The sequence below is a fragment of the Fusarium solani genome, assembly GCF_023522795.1.
Source record: "Fusarium solani strain SB1 chromosome Unknown bctg00000002, whole genome shotgun sequence".
NCBI classification, from domain to species: domain Eukaryota; kingdom Fungi; phylum Ascomycota; class Sordariomycetes; order Hypocreales; family Nectriaceae; genus Fusarium; species Fusarium solani.
Window position 1 is genome coordinate 3,783,225 of NW_027072155.1, and position 25,535 is coordinate 3,808,759.

Below are 25,535 nucleotides of genomic sequence, written 5' to 3' on the forward strand. Positions count from 1 at the left end.
CATATATTTTTCTGTTCATATCTCATCTCTTCAAGCCTTGCCAGTGAGCCAGTCACGCTCCATATTCTTGCCCAGCCCACCTGTACCAGTAACGGGCAGGTCACGCTTCCGCAACTCCTCCTCAATGACCTTCCATCGGCCGACGGCGATCTCTCGGTCAATAGGGCCGATCCTCTTGCTGTGCACCTTGACGTTAGGCAGCGAGGGGAGGTCGGTCCGGGCTTCGAGGATCTCGGCCAGCTTCTTGCCGCGCTTGGTGTTGTTGATGGTCAGGGCGAGGAAATGGTGGGGAGTGCGGGCGGCGCCGAGCTTGACGTCAGAGATGAGGCGGCCGGTGAGTTGGTAGAGACGCTTGCGGATCTGTGATGGTTGTTAGCATGTGGCAGTGGGTGTAAGTGGGGGATATCGTACGGCAAACTTGAGGTGGTCGTTGAGGGTGACAGTCTTCCATGAAGCATCCCACGCCTTGACAATCTCCTGAGCCTCCTCGACTGAGATCTTGGCCACCTCCTCAGGCTGCTCAGCCTCACTCGTCAACCGTCCAGTGACAGCCGAAACATCGCCCTTGAGCGTAGCCTTTCCATCCTGGACCTGGAGATCCACGGCCAGTGTCTGATCGAGCTCGCTCCTGTCGCTAGGACGCCACTTCTTGGCCACCAATCCCTCGAGCAGACCCGCCTCCTGCAGCGAGAGGGCCTCAACGAGGGCCTGGCGCAGGTACACCTCCAGCACGGCCTTGTCCTGCACCTTGTCGGCGCTGCCGAAGCCGCGGAAATCGCTCTCCTCGCTCCAGTGTCCAGGCTGTTCCCACCACGTCTTGAGCGGCTCAATCTCCTCCAGACCATCGATAGTAGTAGCCGGTGTGTAGGACGGGTCGACAGACTGAATCTCTTCCTCTGTCGCGGCCTCTGTGCGTTTAGGTGGTAGGGCAAGACGAGATTCCTTGATGGCTAGAGGGGTCCGGTCACGCCGCGGCTGGTACTCCAAAGCCTCCTCCGGCAGGTTCGACTCGTCCAAGGGCTCGGGGCGCTGTGTGTAGGGATCCTCAGGCCCGGGGGCCTCACCCTTCCAGAGCTTACCACGGACCCATTCCGTGTTCTTGCCGATGCGGGCGGGGGACGACGTCGAGAGGGCGGCGGCGCGGGCGGCGAAAGGGATGCGATTGACGGATGACGATGGCGCTACGGCCGATTGCAGGGACGATAGACCCCGCACCCGCGGTATTCGAGGCATTGTGAGGGTTAGGGAGTGGACTCTTGAAGGGTTCCTTTCGAGGATGAGGTCGAAAAGATGGTGGTACAAGGTCCAAAGGGAACTTTTTCCGGTGTGATTGCATTAGCCAATGAGATGAGACGAGGCTGACAAGTGACCCACTTTGCCGCGGGCTTGTCGATAGCCTCAAGTGAGTGACGTGCGACCTTCCACTACATGAGGATCTATCAAGGGAACCTCGATCTGACACTTGAAACTCTTCCAAAATGGCTCGCATATCATTCATCATACTCCTACTAGGAGCCTTCATATCGCTAGCGGCAGCATGTACGTTCACCCCTGACGCGCGTCCCCAATAATGAGTGTCTAACGACGAGTCGCAGCCGCGCCGACCTTTTGCAAATGCACATGCTTCAAGAACAGCACCATCATCCCCCTCGGTCCCAAGGGTGAAGGATCCCCATCCCAGCTGCGCCGCTCTGCAGTCCTCGACTACGGCGACTTTACCCCCGCAAACGAGATCCGCTCTGAGCTGGAGCCGCGCTCCAAGTCCAAGTCGTGTTCCGAATGCACAAAGGCGTTCTGTCTCAAGCAAGGCATCAGCTTTTGCAAGGGCGCTACAGAGGAGGACGTCACGACGCTGTGCTTCCAGCGTGACAGCAACAAGGACAAGATCATTGTGTGGGGGTTCATCATTGGCACAGTCGGCTTGCTGGGCTGGGCTGCATTCAAGAAGGTTGTTTCGTGGCGCGAGGGCCCTGGGCTAGGAAGGCGGAGCTACGCCCCGATGCCAGGGAATTTTCGATGAGGTCACAGAGTTGTATATGCGGTGGCTGGCTCTGACTGCGATATGGCTTAACACGGGATACTGGTATAGAACGGAGTTTGGAGTTGATCTGGGAGGGTATCATGACTATCATTTTGGCTCCAAGTGTGTCAACTTTCAATACAGACTACACAGGCGCTTTCCTGGACGCTGTGTTTCGTATCCATGCAAAGCATGCATATATCCAAAAGCATCCATCGTGACAATTTTTGAATGCAAACCTAGATGCGCCGACTCTTTTGTTTTCCACCTCTCGACGTATCCACGTGAGTCCAAGTCAATAACTCCCAAAGCCCGGCATTCACAACTCGACTAGATCCCTTTTTCTAGCTTGAAACTTTCGAAACGATAACACCGATCCCCTTTTTCCTAAACACTACATTGTTACGCCAGACACTTAGGCGCTGTTGACCGAGCGGCGAGTGCGGACAGCATCAGCGAGATCCTCGAGGACAGTGACGGTATCCTCCCAGTTGATGCAGGCATCAGTGATGCTGACACCGCGCTCAAGGGCGGCAGGGCCCTCAGCGGGGACCTTTTGGTTACCCTCGCCAATGTTGGACTCGATCATGACACCAACAATGGCCTTCTCACCCTCGCGGAGCTGATCGCCAACGACCTTGGCAACCTTGGGCTGGTTCTTGTGGTTCTTCTGAGAGTTGCCTAGTTGTCAAAGTTAGCATTAAGAGTCGAACACTACATTAGGGGCACATACCGTGGGAGCAGTCAACCATGATGGCCAACTTCTGCTTCTTGTCCTGCAGGGTCTTCTTGGCAGCCTGGACGTTCTCCTTGTCAAAGTTAGGTCCCTTGGTACCGCCTCGCAGGATAACGAAGCAGTGCTCGTTACCCTTGGTGCGGGTGATGGCAGCCAGACCCTGCTTAGTGACACCCATGAAGTGATGCTGAGCAGCGGCAGCGCCAATGGCGTCAATAGCAACGCCGAGGCCACCGTCTGTACCGTTCTTGAAGCCGACGGGGAAAGACAGACCAGAGGCCAGCTCACGGTGAAGCTGGGACTCGGTGGTTCGGGCACCGATGGCACCGACCGAGATACAGTCGGCAAGGAACTGGGGGAGATGGTATCGAGCATTTCGGAAGCAATTGGCATTCCTCGGCTGGTGAGGTCGACAAAGAGCTGTCGCGAAACTCGGAGACCCTTGTTGATCTTGAAGAGTTGTCGATATCAGGGTCGTTGATCAGACCCTTCCAGCCAACGGTCGTCCGGGGCTTCTCGAGGTAGGCACGCATAACGATGCAGAGGTCGTCCGAGAGCTTGTCCGAGAGCTCCTTGAGCCGGGCGGCGTACTCGTGGGCGGCGGCAGGGTCGTGGATGGAGCAGGGGCCTACGACGACGAGAAGTCTGTCGCTGGCGCCGAGGATGATGTCGGCGGCATCGTTACGGCCCTTGACGACTGTGTTGGTAGCGGCCTCGGTGAGAGGGATCTCGGAGGTGAGGAGAGCAGGAGGGATCAAAGGATCCTGTCCGAGGACTGGGGGTTTGAAGTTAGCGAATGGGTTCTGTGTTGGACAAGACGGTGTTGCGCAAAGTCATGGGGAGAAGACAGAGGAGCCTATGCGAGCGGCACAGCATAATAAGAGCGGCGCATTGAAAGCATAGTTTCAGATCAGTCCATCAAGCCATAATATCCTCGTACAAATTTCTCTTGAAGAAGCATGTCCGTTCGACCGCGTCCCGCGAAGAAGTTTGTCGAGTCATCATGGCTCCTCCGACGAACCCAACCACCAAGCAAGGAGGGGAACAACAAGCGCAAAGAGCCCAAAAACTAACCTCTGGTATCGTCGGCAGCGATCGGCATCTCGGCTGAAGGCATTGTGAGCTGTTATTGTTCTCTCTGAAAGAATAAAAAATTCTGGATTTTTTGGAGGGGTTTGGTTTACATTGGATCGGTGGAAGGTGGGGGAAGCGGTAGTTCAAGTTAATATTTTAGTGCAGCTCCGGCGAGGGCGAAAGACGATCACGAAAGAGGCGTAATTCTGTGTTTGAAGAAACCTTCGGCAAGGGCGCCACGAGGCTTGAGATTCAAGGAGTCGATGATGAAAGATGAGCTGCAAGAGGAGGATCACAGGTCAAGATTCGAAGAGAGAAGAAGCTGCCCAAGCAACATTCAATTTCAGGTTGTGACTCAAAAAGCCTGAAAGCGAAAGGCACACTCATACGGGCCAAGCGACCGGAGCACCTTCGGAGGGGTCCCCACCGAGGGGTCACTACAGGGGCCTTTTCTGGATGGCCTTGGTTACTCTGCACGGGTCCAGGCCCAGGGAGTTACATGCAAGCTACCTTGGTCACGACGTCAGGGTTCTAGAAATTTGCAATTGCCAATGGTCCAAGCTCAATTGGCTCCGGTGTGTGTCCGTGACAAGAGCTCAAGGCCGTGGAGATTCATGTGAAGGTGAAGGAAGTGAAGAGAAAGAAAAAAAAATATGGTAGAGTTGACGAGAATGGAGGCTGGCTTTAGTACTTCGGTTAAGCTTCTCTCGTCCTTCTTCTCTGTAACGGCATTCCAGCCTCTCCCCGAATCGGAGCTTCGTAGTCGGGATGAATGCAAGGAACGGGTGATCTTTTTTTGACCGCCGTCTAGTTGACCTCTCACCTCAGGGTGCAACCCTCCGCAGTTCAGTTGTGGATGAGTGGCCGCATGTTGGAGTGTTGCATGGGACATCTAGGTTTGCCCATTCAGGCTTCACGGCGATACCGGCTGGGGGACAAGGTATGTAGATCAATCATATGGGACGGGGAAAAGAGAGGAGAGCAAATCGTCAAGTCATGGCCAACCAACGAGGCACACTGGCAGAGATATTAGTGACCCAAGATCCGACCTCCTCTTCTCATGCGAGTGTGTGCTTCTATCCCTTTGCCTTCTAGTTGAGAGGATAGCGGCTCGGGCTTGCGGAGGCTGCTCATGAACGGGTCCATGTCTCTGTTTGGAGGTTCAGGGTCCCTCCCCGAGGCACTAGTTGGGACTGGAAGCTTAGTGCTGCACCCCACTTTTCCGAGCATCACACCAATTGACGCCTCTCAGAAATAAACGTGAACAAGCCCAAGACTTGGGCAAATCGCTGTACTCTCTTCCCTCATTTTGCGCTGATAGGGGTCACATCTCCGAGATGGCAAAGGAGTAAACGTCGCTGTGACGTCGGTATGCAGAAGGATATTATGCCATGGCGACGCGGTATCGTGGCTGCTCGTAAAATCCCTTTGCGCTCAGATCTTGAGGATCCCTTCGTGGCATCAGGAATGTGGTGTCACCAACAAAAGGGGGTTGTTGAGCGTCACGGACCCTGCAACTCGCCTAACGAAAGCTCCTAGAGACCACCCAAAGCCATTAGTCTTGAACCACAAGCCCGGATGGTGGCGATCGTGTTTTCTTTACTACTTCAGAACGAGTCTCATCACCAACTCTTGTACGGACGACACTACCCTATATCTAACTGTGGAACAACTGAGGGAATCCAAAAGGGCCCTTCCCTTGTCTAAGACACTGACACTAATGCCGTGTCGTTTGTGACGTCTCAGACGAACTCGAGCTATACTGAAACTGCAGCCAACCAAGCAAAACAGAACTGAAACCCAACGTACAAGATCAGTCAAGAGGATTGACAACTCTCAACTCCTTTCAGACATGGTGAACCGCGTCGTGTCTGAGCGAGCAGTCTAGCGCACTCTTGGCCACGGTCCGGATCTCATGGTCCGTGTGCCCCGGGGCTGTCCACTGAGCCCGCCGATTCTCGTGATGGATGATGGGCATGACAGACCCTGGATAACCCATGACCTAACGGGGAGGCAGAGCATGATTACCTACAGCACCAAAGATCCATGCCCTTGGAAGGGCAAACGCTCGGGTTCTCGGCGACCCCACGACTTGCCTTGCCTTGCCTCGAGGGCCCTAGCATGAACAAACAAACAGAATCGGATCGTCTGGTGCGAGACGAGACGCGCCATGGCTGGCTGGGCTCCATACAAACTCTTTACCATGCCGTCTTGATTCTTCCATCCACACACACACGCACACCACACTCAAGCAAACGGCCCCCTTTTTCTCATATTCCATTCAACAGTGAACCATTGTAATTCATCGTCCATTTAGTTTCTTGCGAGCCTTTACTAGGCTATTCACAGTATTCACGGTTGTCACCAGCTTGTTTTTTTAATACCTAATTCGTCGGTTCTTATTCCATCGTCCTTTTTTACGCTACCTATTGTTTACACTCGCCAGCCGATCTACAAAAGTGGCTGAAGATACCAACAACCAACCCTCTGCACTTGCAAGACATTTCAGAGAACCCTCTTCACTCGCTCCTTTCTCTTGTCTCACTCATTCTCTTATTAATCTCCTTCTCATCTCTATCGCCCTCACCTTTCCCGTCCGCCTGCAAAGGAGAAAAAAAAGGTCAGAGCCGGCACTCCGCCCCAGCCCAGCCTCCGCCCATACGCCTCCGCCCGCCGGCTGCCTGCGTTCCAGGTTCCTTCCCCCTCACAGCCTGTGGTCCACCACCCGTGCCTTCCAGGTTCCTTCGCCGACCACGGGCCGCCACCTTCCTCGTGAACTCAACTCTAACGACTCTCTTACGCCAACTCTCAACTCTCTTCAGCTCAGCCCAACCCCTTCACTTTTTCCCACTCTTTGAAAGACGATTTCTGCATACATAATCTCACGCCAAAGCCGTCTCGTACTCGACTTGAGCATCACATCACGCTACTACATCGCCTTGCGTCGGATACCCCCGCGATACGGCTTCCCAAGGGACCTTTCCCTCCCTCGCCTGCTCCACCTGCATTAACACGCAGGGTCCGACAGCAGTGTCGACATCACTTGATCCGCCTGCTCGGTTTTTTCTCCAGTCTTTTTCGGTTGGACAGGCTCTTTCTACAGCAAACACCGTCAAGACTCGCCCAGCATGTTTGCCGTTGAATCTGGAATCGACCAGCGGAAACGGGCCCGTGAGGAGGAGGAGCTCGCCAATGGCTCGACAAGTTTCGGCGAGCACCGAAACGTGAGTTTGCTTCATTTGATCCTGTCCGACTTGCTCTTGGAGCTTGAGTACTGACAATTGTGCAGAAACGAGTCCAGTGTCTCCCTCTCCGCACCTCTCCCCGAGCCTCGCAGCAATGGCTCTCCTCATCAGCCATCACACCCCAGAGCTCCGACTCGGACGAGCAGTATTCGCAGCACAACTTCTCGCAGTGGTCTTCGTCAACGGGCATGGCGCAGCCTCAATCATACGCCGATATGGCTCTGATGCAAGCTTCTCTCCAGCAGCAAGGTCAATTCGGCCCTGTTGGCTCCGAGTCTGACAACACCAACGGCCGTATGCCAACTCCAATTCAACCCAGCTTTGCTGCGCAGGTTAGAGGCCAGCAGTGCGAGTGGGCAGGACCTGGCCCGACTGTGACCACCCTGAACGGTGTTGTGAATCTCGGCCATCAACCGACAGATTTCTCTGATGATCAGTGCGTCCCTCGTACTATGGCCTCGGGTTGGCAAGCCGTCCAAAACAACCGACGTCTTCCCTCCCCTATTTCCGAGTGCGACGACTCCATGGGCGGCCAACCCATCACACCCACCGTCATGGAGTTTGACATCAGCGCCCAAGGCAACCCCACGCCGGATATGGAGCACCCCAACCTGCCTATCGAGTCGTCACCTTGCCACGAGATGGAGCACCCTAACGCGATGATGGATGTCGAGGCTCCTTCAGCTCAGTCGGGTGATGCCGAGGGCGATCCCACAACTCCCTCACCTCGGAGGAATCACATCCGCAACCGACACACAATTAACAATTGGACGTGGCAGCCCGGCATGAAGAAGAGCTTCAGCATAGGATACCGATCAGACTGCGAAAAGTGCCGTCTCAAGGTTCCTGGTCACTTCAACCACATTATCATTGGCTAGGGGGATCAGAGGATTATCGTGGACCCCAAGGAGAATCCGTCACTGTGGAACGATCATGTGGCGCCCTTGGACCAGCGAGCAGCACGGCGACGCCTTGGTCAGTCTGTGGTTAACTCAGAAACCCAGTCGATGATAGACACGGCTGTGGAAAAAGAAGCGCACAAGCCCAACACTCCTTGTATTACCGCCTACAAGGAAGAGCTGCACAAAATATTGGGCAAGGGAAATCGTTTTATTAGGGATATGATGCATGCAACCAAGGGTGTCCTATTTTGAGGAGACACGACCCTGGCCAGCAGAGTGTGTAAAGGCGTTTGGTGGTTTCGGAAGGTCAATATTTTTATGGACTTTGGTACAGATGGGCTATGGATACGGACATACGGACATACGGTCTTTCAGCTTTTCTTTGTATGCGGCTTTGGAGTTAAGGTCCGGAACAAGCGGTTATTTGCAGGCAGCGTTTGCTCAGTCGACATGTTTAGTCGCCAACACGGAAACAGGGGGACAGGATTCACTAATACGATCTGGTTGATCGTGAGGTATAGATGAAAATACCAGTACCGCATAGCGTCAATACAAAACATAATATTAGAGCTGTTGACGAGCTCACACCATGATGATCAAGAATCACCCAACGGAACCATGTCTTTACTCTTTCATTCGCTTGGTATTTGAATAGATATGGTAAAGTAGGGCTTGTTTCCCCGTGATGGTACATACAAGATGGTCCCCCGACGCCGTCTAATGCACTGCCAATCTACACGATATGATACACTCTTCTTTTTTGTGACCGTGTGACGTACACCATCCCTCTGGTCCCTTACCTGGTCTTTTGGTCTTTCCGATTCTCTTGCTGCAGCTCACCAAAACTTCCACCAGGACTTCTTCTGAGAGGATGGGCCTCCCGCCGTCTCGAGGCCTAGCTGGTCCAGGCTGCCACCCCTCCTTTGGTTCTCCTTCTCCTTCTCCCAGGCTTGCTGTGCCTTGGCTTCGATCGAGCGCACCAGATCGCTGTCTCGCACGCCTGTGGCATCGTCCTCCTCGCTCAGGCTCTCATAGCCCAGGCGCTCCTGTGACGAACCCACCTGCTCACCCTCCTCCTCACGGCTGAGCTTGCTGGAAAAGAGACCCAGGACACCCTTGCCCCCCGTCTTTGCGGTCTCCGCCTCCTTCTTGCTGCCCTCGAGGGCGGGCTTGATGTTCTCCTCAAAGTGTGTGCGGTGCGAGGGGGCGGCCAGCAAGGGTGGTAGTTTCTCGCCCTTGGCCTCGGCCTCGCTGTTGGCCTCCTCGACGAGGAGGATCTGCTCCTCTGTGGCCTCACCCTTGAGGTAGGCTAGACGGGCGCTGGCTAGCTCGTCGGCTTCGAGTTGCTTCTGGGCCTCAACCCATTCGGCTCGGCGGGCGCGGTTATATCGGAGCATGTCCCATACGGAGTAGATGGAGACGACACCGGCGACGGCTAGTACAATCCTTCTGTCAGCGACAGTCTTCCACCTCGGTTCAGGCAGAGGACGTACCTGTGAATATCACGATGCCTCCGACGGTCCACCGGTGCGCAACATCGAGGAACCTCCGCGAGGCGTCGATGAACTTGTCCGTCTTGCTGATCTGCGCCTTTTGCGCAGCGAGGTGCGCCTGCCGCAACCTCCTCACGCGCTGCTCGGGCGTCTCGCCTGGGATGCGCGGCACCTTGGGCGCAACGGCGGACCCGCCAGTGGCCGTCTTCGAGGTTGCGTGGGGGATGGTGGACGTGAAGCGGGTTGCGTCCTTGACGCTCCTGGGGCCCATCCTGGAGGCCATTGTTGCTGGACAACGGCAATTGAGTGGGAGGAGGAGTGTCGGGGGGTTGGCGATTTGAATTGACGTTCGTCGTCGTCGTGGGGTTCCTGAGGCGGGTTCGGGATGGATGGAAGTGGTGTCATGAGATTTTTCGGGCGAGGTGCGTGGGACATGAATTGCGGGTCTGTGATTGGTGCGGAGTAGCTTCGGGTGAGAGGAGGTGAGGATGGTCGGCGATTGAAGCTTGACTTGGAGGAATTGGGGAGATTTTGAGATACATGGTTATCGGAGATGTATTGCTACGAGGGTGTGTTGGTGTTGATGTTTGTGTTGATGCGGGATGGGTTCATTTGCAGTAGAATTAAGGATGGATGGGAATGTTAAGCAGGGGTTGGACTTCGGCAGACACACAGACAGGCACAACGAGCAGAGCTGTTCGGGCAGACCAAGCAAATGACATGCAAGAAGGGCATCACGCAGGAGAGCTGATGGTGTTGGCAAGCTGGTGTTCAATGGAGATTGGTAGTGTCTACCTAGGGACTACAAGCCAATGGCACACTGCGGAAGATCGATTGGCAATCGTCACTTCTGGGACAGCATCACTCCTAGAGATGACTCCCGTTATCAAGATATCTACGGATGAACAGCACTTCTTAAACTAACCTCCATGGCTTGACCACCGCTCAGTCCAACGCTATTATCTCCAGTTCATCCGTCACAAATCACTGACAGCACTCTTCTTCATGCCGTCACGTAAAGCGACGCACACAATGAAAAGATGTGATAAATCAAAAATTACACCCCCCATGGCCCCGAAGGACAATGGAGCGTGGAGCGACTCCGCGCTGTGCAATGCAGGCCCTCCACACTGATTCCCCCATTCTTGAGCGGGGTTAATCGGAATAAGGTAAGTATGAAGAAGAAAGAGAAAAACAAGCAAATGGCGGGAGGGAGACGAGGATTTTATAGGCGAGGGAGCTGCGAGTTGGGGCCTGAGGGTTTAGGCAGAAGGGCTGCTGCCTGGGGCTGGGGAGTAGGCGCATGGGCCAGGTAATTTCCAGAGTGGGTTCGGAGTGTCGAGGAAGCTTCAGTCTGTGAATGCAAACCATGGAGGCAAGAGTTATGCTGCATAAACTGCATATGCGTCATCGATCAAGTGATTCAGTTCGATTGCAGTCACAATCTGGATTTGCGCTCTCCTGACTGTCAATGAGAGGGTGAAGCCCATCCGATGTGGACGACCCCCGCGGTTAACCATCCTTGAACTGCCTGCATCAACAACCTCAAACTTCACCATGGACTTACAGATGTCCTTGGGATTACACTGGTGCCTGGCTTATTGACATAGCCCATGCATTGCTGGGATGATGGCACGCGACCTTGTGTCATCAATTACGCCTCCAACGAACCCTGGTGCTCCATCTTCCAGCCAAGCAAGACCAAAAGGAGTCCCCTTCCATATGCACACTTTTGCAACTCGAGTAACGGACAGAGTTGGGATGCCATCACATGCCAAAGGCCAAACACACTACGTACCTAGGGCACAGGTGCAGCGTTCTTGACAAAAACAACGTTTTGGCTGTACTGGAAAGCAATCCTGTTGGTTACGTCTTCGTCAATGGCTACCTGGTGTCAGGGCTACGTTCGTTCTGTCCAGGAGCTATTACAAAGCCACCCGCCCTTGTAGGTTTGTTCTCACGCAGAAAGCCTTGAAAGCCCAGCGTCTATCAATTTGTTGGCGAATTTTGGGGAACGGTATACAATACTGCCTCCCTCCCGCTGCGAAATTTGAGAGGGAATCCTGAATGCGCATTCATTATCATGAGTGGTAACAGTGATGGCTCCGTCAGTGACGGCAGCAGCCCACGGTCTCGGCAGCCGTGAAAGTTAGGTAGGTAGGCAAATGAGCACTTCCTCCCCCAATCGCGCTCAAGGTTGACGTCTGATTTGCCCGTGGTTTCTTTGACAAGGGAGGCGTGTTAGTCATTGAAGGACATGTGGTCGAGAGATCCCTTGAGGATGCACTTTCCAATTGGCTGCTGTATCGCCAAGGTCAAGAATGTCGTTCGGTCTTCACTTGATGAATCCAGGGTTGTAAAATACTTCTCGTTCTCGATCGAACGCTCGTCACCGGAGTCCTTTGTCATTCATGATGGCTTCCAATCGATCTGACCCTCCCTGAGTACCACCGAGCGTCGGTGCAAGCGAGGTTTGCCGGAGTCCGCTGCAATAATATTCCGCTCATGAGCAAAATCATGAATTTGATGGTCGTGCCCCAGCGCACAACACGTGACCCACACGATCCATTTCCACCTCTCGCCTAACCCCACCACTGCGTAGCACGTGTAGGGCATGAAAACCCTTCTTGGAATTTGACAAGCCTCAACTCTCCGAATTTCCCACGCCTCACGACCCGACCGACCATCGACAATCGGAGCACGTTTGATCGCAAGCAGACACAATGGTATGGACTGGCGCACCCAATGCGATGCTCATCATCGCCGTCTAAGACATTCGCTGACTTGATTTCCCACAGGCGATCAAGCACAACCAGAAGCTTGTCAACAACCGTGAGCACCACCAACGATGAAAACCGACGAGATCAAGGACTCCAGCGACTGACCCCTCATACAGACTTCCGCAAGGATTGGCAGCGCCGGGTTCGAACCCACTTCGACCAGGTATGGCGATACCCCGACGAGAGAAGACGATGCTGTCTCGAAAAAATTCCATCATGAGCTTGAAATATTGACTTGTGTGGTATAGCCCGGCAAGAAGTCGCGGAGACGCACTGCCCGCCAGGCCAAGGCCGCTGCCCTTGCTCCCCGACCCGTCGACAAGCTCCGACCCGTTGTGCGATGCCCTACCATCAAGTACAACCGCCGTGTCCGTGCCGGCCGCGGTTTCACCCTGGCTGAGCTCAAGGTATGATTCTGCCACTTTCTCAGTCGATGCGAAATTCCACAAAAAATTCGCCGACGAGGAGAGTATACGAATTTTTTGGCGCACAATCTAACACCCTCATAGGAGGCTGGTATCCCCAAGGCCTTCGCTCCCACCATCGGCATCTCCGTCGACTCCCGCCGACAGAACCTCTCTGAGGAGTCCCTGGCCGCCAACGTCGCCCGCCTCAAGGCCTACCAGGAGCGACTGATCCTCCTCCCCCGCCGGTCCAACGCCCCCAAGAAGGGCGACACCAAGACCGACGTCTCCAAGATCGAGAAGGCTTCTGCCATCTCCGCTGTCCTCCCTATTGCCCCCACCGACATCGCCTTCAAGGAGGTCAGCAAGAGCGAGATCCCCGCCGCTCTCAAGGAGGGTGCCTACCGAACTCTCCGTGTCGCCCGAAGCAACGCCCGATACGAGGGTGCCCGACAGAAGCGTGCGCGGGATGCGGCCGAGGCCGAGACGGCCAAGAAATAAACTTGCAAAAAGGGAACTGGTGTTTGAGGGTTTTGCTCTTTGCGTCTCTAAGGGAGGGGCAACGTCGGTTCGAGGCTCTGATGAAAGGCTTGGCCGGGTTTGGAGGGAGGATTCTCTAGGTCCAGCTCAAGAAATTTACTGCATGATCACCGGCTTTGTTCTGTAATCAGTTGGTCAATGGATGCATCGCGTGTGCACAGGTGTCTGCTTTGTCAAAAGTTATCCTTATCGGTTCCAACATTGCCCTGCTCTATGCTCCTTGGTGACTCTATCGTATTTTGTCTAACACTATCCCCGACTATGGTCTTGCTGACATGATGTTCTACTCTTCTGTCTTGGGTTGCGTGAGTAGCTGTGTGCCCTGTCTAATCAAGTCCTGCAACAAGCTCTGCTGCATTGACTCGATGTCTTCCCCATTCTTGATAACTTCGGTACACAGCACTAGGCAATTCTCCCTATCCACCTTGGTCATATTAGCCTTTTGCTTAGGATCGACCTGTTGAGGCTGAAGACCGAGTCCTTCAGGGACAACCACAGGAGCGTCGGACTCGGCCTCTTCAAGAGCTTTCTGTTCGTTTGTGGCCGTTTTGCCTGTGACTGCATATCTGAGAGCATCAGTTGCTCCGGGAACAGCGAGGACGCTGCTAACAACCTTGGCGCCCTCCTTGGTTCGGGAGATGAGGGCAAAGACGAACCATGCCTCAGATCTGAGGATGGGCCATTTCTCCTGAGTGATGAGGAAAGCAAGTGCCTTGGACAAGTCATGCTTGGCGTAAAACAGACCCCTTGCCTGAGTTTCGTCGGCCTCGGTAGAGTTACCCTCTTCTGCCTTCCATGCGGGGAGTGCCTCTAGAACAGGTGTCGTATGGAGCACGCGGCAAACAGCAGCGACGCTGCGGGCAGCTTCAAGTTTCGTTGGCTCGGTATCACTTCGATCAAACACAGAGAGAATATCGTGAAGACTCGTGTGCTGATCCGACGACTCTCCAGATCGAGGCTCACAAATTCGCCGGACATTGGGGGCGCAGTTGACAAGAAGCAAGCGGACCAGCGACACGGCAGAGAACTGAACCTGAGGAAGAGTGTCGATGGTCAGTATCCGTGGGACACTTGCCGGCTCCAGCGCACCGCCGAGCAGGGGTTTGTTCTGGGCTGGGATGGCGAGATTCTTGAGGAACGACAGGGCCGAGTGGAGGTGCTGAGCGTCTTTGACCGAGGCATCAGAGAGGACATCGATGAGAGGACGGTGAGCCTGCTGAGTCTGAACAAGAGCCAAAGATGTCTCATCGGAGCGAGAGAGATTTCCCAGAGCAAGACAAGCTGCCGACTGGAGACTTGGGTTTGTCCCCTTGAGCCAGCTGAGGAGCTTCTGAGGCACAGAGCTGTCGAGGGGATAGTATTGGGGGAAAGCGTCGGCGGCTGTCAGGTCAGCCAGCGTTGTAAGCAGCGAAACGCACAACTGGCTCAGCTCCTTGTCTATACCCTGCTCCTCGGCCTGCCCGTCGAACTGCGTGAGCGCCAACTCAAAGGCAGTCATGAATGTGTTCATCCGCTGTTCCTTGAGGAGGTTCTCCTGGAACGTCTCGTTGGCGAGATAGCTCGCTGCAGTAGAGACAAGACCCATAAAGTCCTCCAAGTCATCGTTGAAGGGGGGGCTAGCGGAGAGCTTAAGGAGTACTTCGACTGTCTCAGGGTCTGCGATAGCAGGCTCGCCGTCTTGGGTAATCAGCAGGGCGAGGATCTTGCAGAAGTAGGTTATGATGGCGCTAAACTTGGAGATACTAGGGGACTTGAGAAGGGAAATAAGGTGGCTGTTGAGCCGTGATTGCGAGGCTAGAAGCTGGGCGGGTTCTAGGGATGTGAGTATTGTATCCAGAGCGTTGAGGAGGTCACTTACCGTAGTCGACAAGGACATTGTACAGGACAGGAATCAAGTACGGAACGAGGTTCTCATCTTGAAGATGGTTGATGATGGAGATGATATACTTTCCTTCGACAACTCGGGCACGGTTCTCGTCGGTGTCCGCACAAGAGTTGCCAATGATGCGTAGAGCATGGACCTTGACACCATGCTTCTGCTGCTCGCTAGAGGCGATAACATCGAGGAAGAATTCGAGTATCCCAGACTCGCCATATGGGATTCTCCAGGCCACTACGTCATGTTAGTGGACGATGTTCTTCGTATAAGCGTCATCTTACCATCTCGGCTTCCATCACCTAGAGCCTTGGCAATGCCCTCAAGATCCGACTCTGGCTGCTTGGATGCCTGCTGACATGTTTCTAGTACACTAGATAACAGCTGAATCCTCTTGGGGCGAGCATCCTCGGGCTCCTTAGTCTCGTCGTAGGCATCCGGTGACAGTCCGCTACCCTCCCGCTGGAGCAGTGCGATGACTTCCTCGGGGCTCATAGCCATGGTGGTAGATGGACAAGGCGCAGGAGAAACTAAAACTAAATGTCAGATGTGTATGTTCTAGATGTGAGGTCGAAGGATTGATGTACGTTAATATAGGCAGCTCTACTCAAGGTTGGTGCTGGGGCCGAGATGAAAGTCCTAGACCGTCTTTCAAGGAAGGCCAGGGAAGAGGCAAGGTAGTTATGCAAAGTCCTTTAGCACAATTTCCCCCTTGGAAGTATTTGTTTTGGATTTAATTGAAAGAAAAAGAGACACCTGCGTCTTCTGATGCTCGTATCCGTGAACCCAACAATCTTCATCAGCCAACATCCCCTCCACCTCTGGCAACCACTGAGCGGAGATCTCGGTGAAGCTCGGTGAATCGCGGTGAACAATTCCCATGTCTGCAGCACGGCTGAACATCGGCTGAATCGGAGGCGCCGGTCGGTCGGAGGGTGCAAAATTCCGACCTCGGAATGACCCGCCAATTCTCTTTTGCTCCCGGGGAAAAAGTCGAAGACCGGGTCTCCAAGTTAAGAGAAGCAGCCCGCCCCATCCCCCACGATCCTCCTCTTCCCCGTCGCAAACGAGGGTACAATTCTCTACGTCGCTTTCTAGCGATTTCTCGACATTGACCGAGTTCTAATCTTTCTGATTAATCCTCACAATGGTATGCGCACCTTGAGCCGAAAGCCGATACTTGAACCTCGCCCCTCTACCTCTTCCCGAATTGCCGCTCTCTGGCCCGGTGGTCTCTACACGAATTCACTGACACTCTCTCCACAGGCGCACAAGTTTGTCATCACAGCCTTCCTCACAGGCTCCCGAATCCTCGGCCGCTCCTTCATGGCCGCCTACAAGCAGGCCTCTGCCGCATCGGCGTACCAGCGCGCCCAGGTCAAGGCGGGCAATACCACTGGCGGCGCCTCGCTCTCGTCAGGCATGACCCTCGATGAGGCCTGCAAGATCCTCAACGTCAAGCCCCCCGCCGGCGGCCAGGCCAACATCGAGGAGGTGCTCGAGCGCTACAAGCGACTGTTTGACGCAAACGACCCCCAGAAGGGTGGTAGCTTCTACCTCCAGAGCAAGATTGTGCGGGCAAAGGAGCGCTTTGAGCGTGAGATTGGCCCCATAAAAGAGAAGTTGGAGCAGGAGGCCGACGTTAAGGAGGGCTGGAAGCCCAAGGTCTACAAGGACCGGTAGACGAAACCATGAGGGGGAAGTCTCTGACTAGTCATGATACTGGTTGAGAGGCGACACTGTATGATTTGGCCAGAGGAGCACGACACCACCACACAAGCGTCTCAGGCCTCGAGGAGTTCTCGGCGAGAGGGGGTTTCGGAGCTCATATTGTGGGAGAGGGAGGGTTTTTTCTCCGTGTATACATGTACATCTTCACTCGACTGCGGCATGGCACGGCGTTTTTTTGGGATATCATGGCCGCTGGGGGCTTGGTTCTTAGACGAAGAAAAAAAAAGACAGACGACCTATGTTATGTGATAATACAATTGTACGATATCGACTGCGGGTAGAAGGAGATTGTTCGGCGTTTGTATTCCTGGGTGGGTGTAAAGCTGCGATACTCGACCGTTTGTTGTACCTGAAAACTCAACAACTCTGATTCACTGAAGGTACTTGTGACTTGTGTTTTGCAGCCAACGGAGAGTCATGAAAGTCAAACGGCTTGTTCAGTGTACATCGACTACCTAGCGAATATGCGTGATTCTAGAACCTCGTGGACGGCCCAACGCAGGGTAGCTGAACTCAAACACTCGCAGAAGAAGGGTTCGCAGAGTAAATAGTGACGCCCCCATGCCATGAGAGGAGGAAAACAATAGAATTATAAACTAGGTAACATGGATAAAGATTCTTGTGGTTTTTGATAAAGGGAAGTAAAAGGCATAACTTCAAATTGCACAACAAATGTTCACCATGGCATCAAACAGTGTGGATAGACAAACAGCGTCAATGACTAAAATCTGCATAACTCCTGGCAACCCCCCGAGCCTCCCCACGTTCACTCTGCTGAATATAAACACTCGAAGTATACCCATCAACTATCCCATCGATCGTGTCCCTGCCCTCCGCCGCTTCGCTGGGTGACAGCTCCGAGACGGTCCGGTCGGAGCGCCGAGACGGGGACCCACTTCTCCGAACACCTCCGGCCAACAGATCTCTGCTGTCTACGACCTGCCGCTGCATCACGGGCAGGTATATCTGCGAGCCCCGTGCCGTAGGATCGGGGTCCGGCCCGCCGACTAGGCGGATCGTTGGCCGGCGTGAGGCTGCCCGGTGTTTGCGACGGCGGTACAGCATGAAGAGGAGAATGACCACTATGACAGCCACCAGAGACGCTATGGTGCCTGTGACGATGCCGATTATTTGGCCTGGGGAGAGACCAGGAGCAGTCCCAGGAACCGCTGTCGTCGCCTCTGGGGTTGGCGACTCTTCCGCGGTTGTCGTGGTCCGCGGAAGTGTCGTGAACGAGGTGCCTGAACCAGTCGACGAACTTAATACCGATGGTAGTTCCAGCGTCGGTATCTCGAAAGTCGTCTCGGCATTGGTTTCGTTGGCGGTCTCGGGCTCGGACGGTGTCGTCGAATCCTCGTCCACCAACGTCACCGTGGGAAACGCCGTCTCGTCCTCATGGGTCACCGTCTCCGTAGACCAAGCATCCTCCAAAGACGTCTGCGGAGCGAGACTGATCGTCGAAATAAAGCCAAAGAAGTTGCCAGTCGTAGACTCCTCATCCCTATCTTGATCATCGTTCCACACTTTCGTAAAGGGACTCTCAGACCAAGGGGAGTCGGACTCCACGCTACCAGTCGAACTTTGAACCTCGCTGTTGCAAAGTATGAATTAGTAAATGTAGAGTTATCGGGTGTCTTTGAGCAAACTTACATGGGGGAACCTTCAGGAAACGGAAACAGAACAATCTCGCTGGCCGTAGAGGTATCGCTAGACAAGCAGGCAACTGACAGTACTTGCCAAAGGAGAAAGTAAAGAAACCACATATTAAAATGCCGATATGAAAGCATGGTAAAGCAAGTATCCTTAGACAAGTAAGTAGTAAAGAAGAAGTGTTGTCTTAAATAAAGTATGGGAAGTATGGTTTGACGAGATTCTAAGAGTCGAGAGATCCCCAGGGACAAAGGCTCAATATATAAACACGTCAAGCCCGACTGATTCATTGCAAAACAAGTCAACTATTAGGAGTAGCAGCACGTTTGCCATGAATGATTTGCGAACCATGGTCAGCACATGCTCGTTGGCAGACATTTATCGACGGTTTGCAAGTGTGGTGTAACGCCTCGATGGTTTGCCAAAAGACCAGACGATGGGTGTCTATTTTTTTATTCTTGTTGTCTGGCTAAAACGCATGTGCTATGTCTTCCTCCTGACCAGACCCTTCCAGTAGTCAAAGCTATTCTCGTCGCTCTGCAGGGTCCAGATTTTGCCCGTTGCCCTCCCGCTTGCATCCGTTTCCTCAGCTCTCAGCATACCCCAGTCACGTGTGATGCCCAAAACGCGAGCCTTTACGCCACCTTCAGCTTCAAGCGTGACGGCTTGACCTGTGTGCAGCCAGTGACGGTAGTAACGGGCCTCGAGGTCGCGTGAGAAACCTTCCCGGAGGAACTGGGCGTAGATGGCCTCGAGGCGGGTTAGTACACGGGCAAGGAGGGTCTCGAGGTGTAGCTCAGGGGCACCGGGCGGGACGAGATCGGATATAGACATTGTCGGACGAGGGTTTGTGGTGTTGAGACCGATGCCAAGGATGATTTGGTAGGCGCCGTCAAAGTAAAGGCACTGCGACAGGATGCCGCCGACCTTGACGTAGTGAGGCTTGTCTGCTGACTTTGTGGGATCGAGAGCATCTACTCCTGTTAGTATCGATATTGTAATAGATCTAGTTTGACTTACAAAGGTCGTTGGGCCACTTGAGCTTGATAGGGATGTTCTCATAGCCGCGGTCGTACGACTGGACAGCTTCAACCATGGCCACGGCGGCAATGTACTGGATAAACACCACAGGGCGAGAGACGGCGAGGTGGGCGGGATGATTGATGACGACGGAGTAGATGAGCATCCCAGGGGGTGCAATCCAGACATTGTTTCCACGACCTCGGCCAGCAACCTGAGTAGTTGCGGCAACTGTGAAACCAGTTGGGAGCTTTGACATGAGCTTGGGGTTTCTGGCATAATTAGCATTGACTGATAAATAGTGCAAGGGTATACAGCTACGTACTTCTCGAGGATGGTGTTTGTGCTCGTCAGGACCTCGCCATACATGAGCAAGTTACCCCAGTCCTGAGCTGTGGGCTCAATCTGTCGGTAACGCTTTAACCCCGAAAAGTACAAGCCATGGTTGAACTGAGGAGTGAGCTTCGGATGCGGGTGACCCTTCTCATGAGGAAAGATCTTCTTAATGACCTTTGTGTAGTCGATGATGCCATTTTCAGACATGCTGGAGCCATTGGTCTCTGCTAGGGACTGCTGCAGACCCTCAACACTCCAGATGGTACCCTCGTTTTGAATGTGGAACGTGTCCGTCTCTGCCCGGATCCATTCTTCGCCTTCCTCCTTGTCGATGATGTCGGCCCAGTCGGCTAGCAGCTCCGATACTCCAGTATCGTCGATGGAGGAGATGTGCAGGCGTGAAAGAGATGGGATGCCAGAGTCATGCTGGCTGACCTCGAGACCCAACTTGGTCAGGCATGCCTTGAGAAATTCGACTCGAGGCTTGTCAGCGTCGGCTAGCCTGCTGATCAGGTCGTCATAGCCAGGGATGGTGGGATGGGGGTGCAAGTTGATGGGAGCGAACCTGGATGGTGTTAGTGAGTTCATGACAATGAACAATGGGGACAGCTCTTACTCAGGGTGAGGGCCAGTTAGTAGTGCCTTTCCACTGCCGACGGTGCAGAGAACAACTGCCGCCTTGCCATCTCCGCCATCAACATCTGTCTCCTCTTCGTAGGAAGCCAGAACCTCGACCTTTCTCTCCTTGATGGAAGCAGCATCAACAAAAATGCTACCACCGTTGTAGTACGAGACGATCTCGGATTCGACTTCCTGCTCAAAGGCTTCCTTGAATACCCTGAGTTGCACGACCCTGGCTCCGCTTTCACTGCGATACTCGAAACCCTTGAAGGCGCCTCCGCGACAAGTTCCAGGGAAGAAGCCGAGCTCCCTACTGCCGATGACCTCGAGAGGCTTGTTTCCGACTTCAAATTCGCATCTCCGGCTTCCGTAGTAGCCTCCGGCGCAGAAACCTAGGTATGCGCCGCCCTTCCGGACAAAGTCGCTGATGCGACGATTTCCCTCGCCGTTCAGTGCCTGGCAGTAGCCCAAGTCACCACCACCGGGGAACACGAGCATAGCGCATGTTGACGCCCATGGTTCCTTGAGTAGAATGGTCTCAGTGATGGGAATAACGGCATAATTGGGTCCGAGCAGACGGCGAAGAGTCCATATGCAATGCTTGACAGACTCAACAGTCGTGCCGAGGCCTTTTTTTGCAAGTTGAATCAGCACGAGGGAAATCGAGCGAGATGAGTAAGACGGTTCGAACCTGTATAGACAAGCACGTTGAGCTTGGCCGGGGCCATTGTTGGTCTGTGTTGTTCCGCTTCCGGGGTGTGTTGAAGTCTCTCGATGAGCTCGTCTCTTTTCTTTGTCACTTGACTTTTTGTTGGATCTCGCCTCGGCCAATTTTCCGCCTCGAACCACCCGACTTTCTCTTTGCAACAACGACGACAACAGAAAGAAAAAGAGTACACGTGATCTTTAAATCAAAGAAAAATGACCAAGGAAGAGAGCCAAGCGCAGCAAAAGGCGGAGGAGGAAGACGACGATGAACCCGATGAGTGGTGAGTTTGCCTTCTGTCTTCACCCGAGAGTATCTCCTGCTAAAGCCGAGGACCTTTAATTGCCGCTGATGCAGGGACAAGCGGATCTTTAGCACCGGATGCGCAGGTGAGTTTGCAAAAGAAAAGAAATCCACACAGAGACCTAAGATGTACTCTTTGGGATGCGCGGTTGTCCGGTCTCGGTGTTGGGGTTTATTGTTGGGGGTCAAGGGAGATTTTGGTGGTTGCTGACTCGGATGTGTAGAGGAAAACACCAAGATGACGGATTGCTACTTTGAAAAGAAGGATTGGCGCGCGTGCGCTTCAGAGGTGAGTTATCTGCCACATCTACTCCCTCTATATCATTTTAGAGACTCTTCTCTAGTTTCATGAAGCAATACTGATGGCATCTAGATGGAGGAATTCAAACGGTGCTGGAAAGCTCACGACAACGACAAGCGCACCGATATGAAGGATGCTTAAGAGTCGAATACTGGACTGTACGATAAGAGTGTCCGATTATACCGGAAGTGTATCAAAAGTGTATCTTTAGAGCTTCTCAAGCCCATATCTTCACTCTACCTCCTCAAGAATGAAGCCATCATGACACCCTGCGCACTGTGCCCATACTGTCCCCGGACTTTTATTTATCCGAAAACACTGTCATGGACCAAAATTATCACCAGCGCCCTCAAGCAACTTTTCTAGGTGTATATCCTCGACGACGTCTCCCACCCCCACCATCACATTCACCATGTTCGTCCCTCGCCGGGCTCTCTTTGCGGCCCAGAGGCTGCCTTTCGCCCGGGCTCGCCCAATTGCACCTCTGATGCGCTATTCCACCGAGGCGACCAAGACCGCTGCACCCTCTGCCACCGCCGTCCCCTCCACGACGGAGAGCAACGACAATTCGAGTGCGAAGCCTGATATTACGCTTCAGAAGCCCGCCGAGGACGTCACACAGGTGAACCAGGAGGATGTCTCGAAGCCCGCTGCAAAGTCCGCAGCGAAGTCTGCCGCCAAGCCAGTCCCGGCGCCCACATACGCCAAAACGAAGCCCGTCTCCAAAGCAAAGCCTTCTTCTTCCAAGCCGGCCGCCCCCGCCAAGGCCGCAAGCACCTCGAGCGGCCCGAGCAACCCGTACCAACCTGCGCCCGTGGCTGAGCAGTCACTGAGCGAGTCAAAGCCGCGCCAGGAGCCTCTAGGCTCGCCTCGCATTTGGGATGGCAGGCACGCGGATGCGCCCCATGAGGTTGACTGGGAGAAGAGCTGGTTCGGAATTGGGTCCCGGCCCGTCACTGCGGAACAGAACAGAGTCCTCGCGCGGCCAATCAACCCGGACGACGTCGAGGTCAAGCCTGATGGTATCGTCTATCTGCCAGAAGTCAAGTACAGGCGGCGGTTGAATGAGGCGTTTGGACCTATGGGATGGGGTATGGTGAACCGTGGAGAGGTGGTTGTGGGAACTAATATCGTGACGCGCGAGTACGCACTCATCGTCAACGGCCGGTAAGTTTCGTATGCTTTACCAACAGCAACAGACACTAACGCACCGTCAGCTTCGTCTCTCAAGCGCAGGGTGTCAACAACTACTTCTCCGCTGAGGGTCTCCCTGCCGCCATCGAGGGCTGCAAGTCCAATGCCCTGATGCGATGCTGCAAGGACCTCGGCATCGCCTCTGAGCTCTGGGACCCCGTCTTCCTGCGCTGGTTCCGAAAGCACTACATGGAGGAGCGCTGGGTCGAGCACGTCACCACCAAGAAGAAGAGGACCTTTTGGTACAAGAAGGGTCTCGCCGAGCCAGTGTTCCCCTACAAACTGGTTTAAGAAGAAAATGACATGTTTAACGCCATGACTAATTGGGTAGGGGAGATGTATCACTCCCCGTGTACTTTTCATGTGTATAGAACGAGGATTGGTTCAGGGTAAAAAACGTTGGACGACTGTAAGATATATCAATGATGCACGGTATGAATGAAACCGAAACATGTGGGTTTGGCGAATGGAGCAAACTGTCGCATCAGGGGGACATGACTGAAGAGAGGGGATATACACCCTGTCTATAGATGTGCATATCGATTCTGCTCAACCTAATTCCTGGATACGATTATCAATGTCCTCCAATGATCCCGATCCCATATCAAGAAACACCTTCAGGTCCAATTGTCTACCCGCAAGACCAAAACTCCTGCAATGCCTGTCTCCGAGAACGGCGTCTCTACCTTTCCATCCCGGAGGACCTCGCTCCGCCCCCGGGAGAAGCATCACCACCCCATCCCCACGGAACCCATGTGCCAGATGTGTTTCTAGTACCGGCTCCCATGTTTCGTCGGCGCACCGTGCCGTCATCTTCCGTACCGCTCTCGGCGTCGATCCTCTCAAAGTCGGTCTCGCTGCGGCTCTTGCTCATGCCGCTCCATCCACTGAGACCGCTGGGAGGTCGCTGGGTCGGCTCGTCGTCTTCTGTTCCGTCGTAGGACATGGATGGTGCACGGCGGTGGGCTGCGCGTGTTTGCGCCCGCTGGGTCTCGTTGCGTAGATCCTGAGCCTCACGGTCAAGCGCAGTAAGGAGAATGTTGAGACGGTCGCGCTGAGCAGAGATAAATGTCATCCTCTCATTGGAGTCTCGGAGGTGAGGTGGGATCAGGGTGCCCGTGTTGGTAACGTTGCCGCCGGCAGTCCTCGTACCAGCCGCACTTGCACCCGCGTTGGTAGCGGCCGCGACAGCACTGGAAAGCAGACTGTAAAAGTCGGTGCCGGTGCTATTGTTGGCGTCGCCAGTCCATCTCGCTGCGGGGACGCTAAACCGCGAGAGCAGCGACTGTGTGTAGCTCTGAGCGGGCTCTGGAGGAGGCGAGGCCTGCTCTGAGGGCGGGAGGCCGAGGACCTTTGTCTTGAACTGCTCGATGGCGAGCTTGAGGTAGGCGATGCCGGCGGCGGTCAGGCGTTCGTGGGCGCTCGCGATAAAGTCGTCAATCTGAGTCTCGTTCTCCTCAAGCCACGGGTGGATCTTGTCCTCGTATATGCGCCGGGCGCCCTGGGTCTGGGGGAGGATGAGGTAGAGGAGGAAGAGGAGGCGGAAGTAGCCGTAGAGGGGGATCCTTGACGGGAAGTTAGCTAGAGCTAGCCGAAGTCAAACTGGCGCAGCTCACCATGACACAATGAACCAGACCCAAGATTCAACGAGGAGACAACAGCTGAGCACGACCCAGTACATGAGCCATGGTGTCAGCTCGGCGGGATCATGGGTCTTGAGGGCCTTGTAAGAGGCGAAGATGGGGAAGAGAAACGAGGCGACAGAGCTGGAGACAAACAGTTAGCGATCGGAGGTGGTTCTGGTCACCGTCGCGGGTCATGACGGCTCATGACGATGATGGTGGGACAAGAGCTTACGACAAGATCATAGGGAAGAGGTCAAACATGATTGCGACGAAAGGTCGAGGAGCGCCTCGACGTCCTCGGTTCTTTTATAGATTGAGAGATGTAAACAACAAGGAACCGATGGACGTGTTTATCGGCCGCAGCGAGGAAGTGGAGAGAGGGAGGAAAGAGGGAAAAGAAATGTTGCGAGGGCTGATGCTGATGGTCAAAAGATCTGAGGATGCTCCTATTCCGGCCTAGACCAAGATCTTGGAGAGACATGCACCGAAGCATCCGCCGGCGGGGGCGGGGTTGGAACGCGTGACGGCCGCTAAATTAGAGGGACTGACCCACTGAGAGCAGCGCCGCTAATCGCCGGGAGCGGACAGAGACTCTGACAAAGGCACGAGGATGATCAGCTGAATAGGTCTGTCTATCAGTCATGAGACTAGAGGGAAATACTTTGCTGCTTTTCTATTGATTGCGGCCGTTCGTATGCAAGAGAACACGGTTTTCTTTCACTCTCAACCATTCGCTTCGTCATTTTCCAACCCTTGGGCTTACTTTTATGGCTGCCTTTTCAGCTATCTGCGGCCCATGACGCGGCTCGCAAAAGGCATCTATCAACTTTACATCCTACCCAGGCATCACTTTATTGACTCTCAGGGAAACCCCTGGTTTTCTCGTTCGTCTACTCCTGACCTGCCTGAGCGGCCTGCATATGCGGGCGAGAAAGAGAGCGGGCCGGCTGAAAAGACGCGTTTCTACGACAACATATG

General features: G+C 54.2%; 13 protein-coding genes across 13 annotated transcripts; 6 read left to right on the plus strand and 7 right to left on the minus strand.

The window, feature by feature from the left end:
• Window positions 1–30: 30 nt before the first annotated feature.
• MRS44_005121 (uncharacterized protein) lies at window positions 31–1,233 on the minus strand (the record flags this gene model as incomplete). The annotated part of the gene is made up of 2 exons (XM_046275480.2): window positions 31–360; window positions 412–1,233. The coding sequence occupies 2 exons, from the start codon at window positions 1,231–1,233 to the stop codon at window positions 31–33; spliced, it is 1,152 nt and encodes a 383-aa protein (XP_046135716.1).
• A 245-nt stretch (window positions 1,234–1,478) lies between these two features.
• MRS44_005122 (uncharacterized protein) lies at window positions 1,479–2,020 on the plus strand (the record flags this gene model as incomplete). Its single annotated transcript, XM_046275479.2, has 2 exons — window positions 1,479–1,539; window positions 1,596–2,020. 2 exons carry the CDS (start codon window positions 1,479–1,481, stop codon window positions 2,018–2,020), a joined length of 486 nt encoding a protein of 161 aa, XP_046135715.1.
• A 415-nt stretch (window positions 2,021–2,435) lies between these two features.
• Window positions 2,436–3,873, minus strand: MRS44_005123 (uncharacterized protein; the record flags this gene model as incomplete). The annotated part of the gene is made up of 4 exons (XM_065622457.1): window positions 2,436–2,701; window positions 2,754–3,108; window positions 3,197–3,531; window positions 3,831–3,873. 4 exons carry the CDS (start codon window positions 3,871–3,873, stop codon window positions 2,436–2,438), a joined length of 999 nt encoding a protein of 332 aa, XP_065478529.1.
• A 3,085-nt stretch (window positions 3,874–6,958) lies between these two features.
• Window positions 6,959–7,953, plus strand: MRS44_005124 (uncharacterized protein; the record flags this gene model as incomplete). Its single annotated transcript, XM_046268622.2, has 2 exons — window positions 6,959–7,054; window positions 7,120–7,953. The coding sequence occupies 2 exons, from the start codon at window positions 6,959–6,961 to the stop codon at window positions 7,951–7,953; spliced, it is 930 nt and encodes a 309-aa protein (XP_046135713.1).
• Window positions 7,954–8,813: 860 nt separating this feature from the next.
• MRS44_005125 (uncharacterized protein) lies at window positions 8,814–9,753 on the minus strand (the record flags this gene model as incomplete). The annotated part of the gene is made up of 2 exons (XM_046275477.2): window positions 8,814–9,412; window positions 9,471–9,753. The coding sequence occupies 2 exons, from the start codon at window positions 9,751–9,753 to the stop codon at window positions 8,814–8,816; spliced, it is 882 nt and encodes a 293-aa protein (XP_046135712.1).
• Window positions 9,754–12,193: 2,440 nt separating this feature from the next.
• On the plus strand, window positions 12,194–13,155 carry MRS44_005126 (60S ribosomal protein eL13; the record flags this gene model as incomplete). The annotated part of the gene is made up of 5 exons (XM_046273591.1): window positions 12,194–12,196; window positions 12,269–12,302; window positions 12,367–12,413; window positions 12,499–12,657; window positions 12,760–13,155. The coding sequence occupies 5 exons, from the start codon at window positions 12,194–12,196 to the stop codon at window positions 13,153–13,155; spliced, it is 639 nt and encodes a 212-aa protein (XP_046135711.1).
• Window positions 13,156–13,477: 322 nt separating this feature from the next.
• MRS44_005127 (uncharacterized protein) lies at window positions 13,478–15,571 on the minus strand (the record flags this gene model as incomplete). The annotated part of the gene is made up of 3 exons (XM_046268621.2): window positions 13,478–15,006; window positions 15,053–15,307; window positions 15,355–15,571. The coding sequence occupies 3 exons, from the start codon at window positions 15,569–15,571 to the stop codon at window positions 13,478–13,480; spliced, it is 2,001 nt and encodes a 666-aa protein (XP_046135710.1).
• Window positions 15,572–16,217: 646 nt separating this feature from the next.
• MRS44_005128 (uncharacterized protein) lies at window positions 16,218–16,753 on the plus strand (the record flags this gene model as incomplete). The annotated part of the gene is made up of 2 exons (XM_046268620.2): window positions 16,218–16,220; window positions 16,337–16,753. The coding sequence occupies 2 exons, from the start codon at window positions 16,218–16,220 to the stop codon at window positions 16,751–16,753; spliced, it is 420 nt and encodes a 139-aa protein (XP_046135709.1).
• Window positions 16,754–17,515: 762 nt separating this feature from the next.
• Window positions 17,516–18,564, minus strand: MRS44_005129 (uncharacterized protein; the record flags this gene model as incomplete). The annotated part of the gene is made up of 2 exons (XM_046283188.2): window positions 17,516–18,392; window positions 18,452–18,564. 2 exons carry the CDS (start codon window positions 18,562–18,564, stop codon window positions 17,516–17,518), a joined length of 990 nt encoding a protein of 329 aa, XP_046135708.2.
• Window positions 18,565–18,934: 370 nt separating this feature from the next.
• Window positions 18,935–21,156, minus strand: MRS44_005130 (uncharacterized protein; the record flags this gene model as incomplete). Its single annotated transcript, XM_046270661.1, has 5 exons — window positions 18,935–19,425; window positions 19,472–19,743; window positions 19,797–20,372; window positions 20,424–21,057; window positions 21,120–21,156. The coding sequence occupies 5 exons, from the start codon at window positions 21,154–21,156 to the stop codon at window positions 18,935–18,937; spliced, it is 2,010 nt and encodes a 669-aa protein (XP_046135707.1).
• A 193-nt stretch (window positions 21,157–21,349) lies between these two features.
• MRS44_005131 (uncharacterized protein) lies at window positions 21,350–21,879 on the plus strand (the record flags this gene model as incomplete). The annotated part of the gene is made up of 4 exons (XM_046280875.1): window positions 21,350–21,417; window positions 21,492–21,523; window positions 21,662–21,726; window positions 21,811–21,879. The coding sequence occupies 4 exons, from the start codon at window positions 21,350–21,352 to the stop codon at window positions 21,877–21,879; spliced, it is 234 nt and encodes a 77-aa protein (XP_046135706.1).
• A 271-nt stretch (window positions 21,880–22,150) lies between these two features.
• On the plus strand, window positions 22,151–23,223 carry MRS44_005132 (uncharacterized protein; the record flags this gene model as incomplete). Its single annotated transcript, XM_046280874.1, has 2 exons — window positions 22,151–22,905; window positions 22,956–23,223. 2 exons carry the CDS (start codon window positions 22,151–22,153, stop codon window positions 23,221–23,223), a joined length of 1,023 nt encoding a protein of 340 aa, XP_046135705.1.
• Window positions 23,224–23,614: 391 nt separating this feature from the next.
• Window positions 23,615–24,818, minus strand: MRS44_005133 (uncharacterized protein; the record flags this gene model as incomplete). Its single annotated transcript, XM_046275476.2, has 3 exons — window positions 23,615–24,497; window positions 24,549–24,698; window positions 24,790–24,818. The coding sequence occupies 3 exons, from the start codon at window positions 24,816–24,818 to the stop codon at window positions 23,615–23,617; spliced, it is 1,062 nt and encodes a 353-aa protein (XP_046135704.1).
• Between the last annotated feature and the right edge of the window lie 717 nt (window positions 24,819–25,535).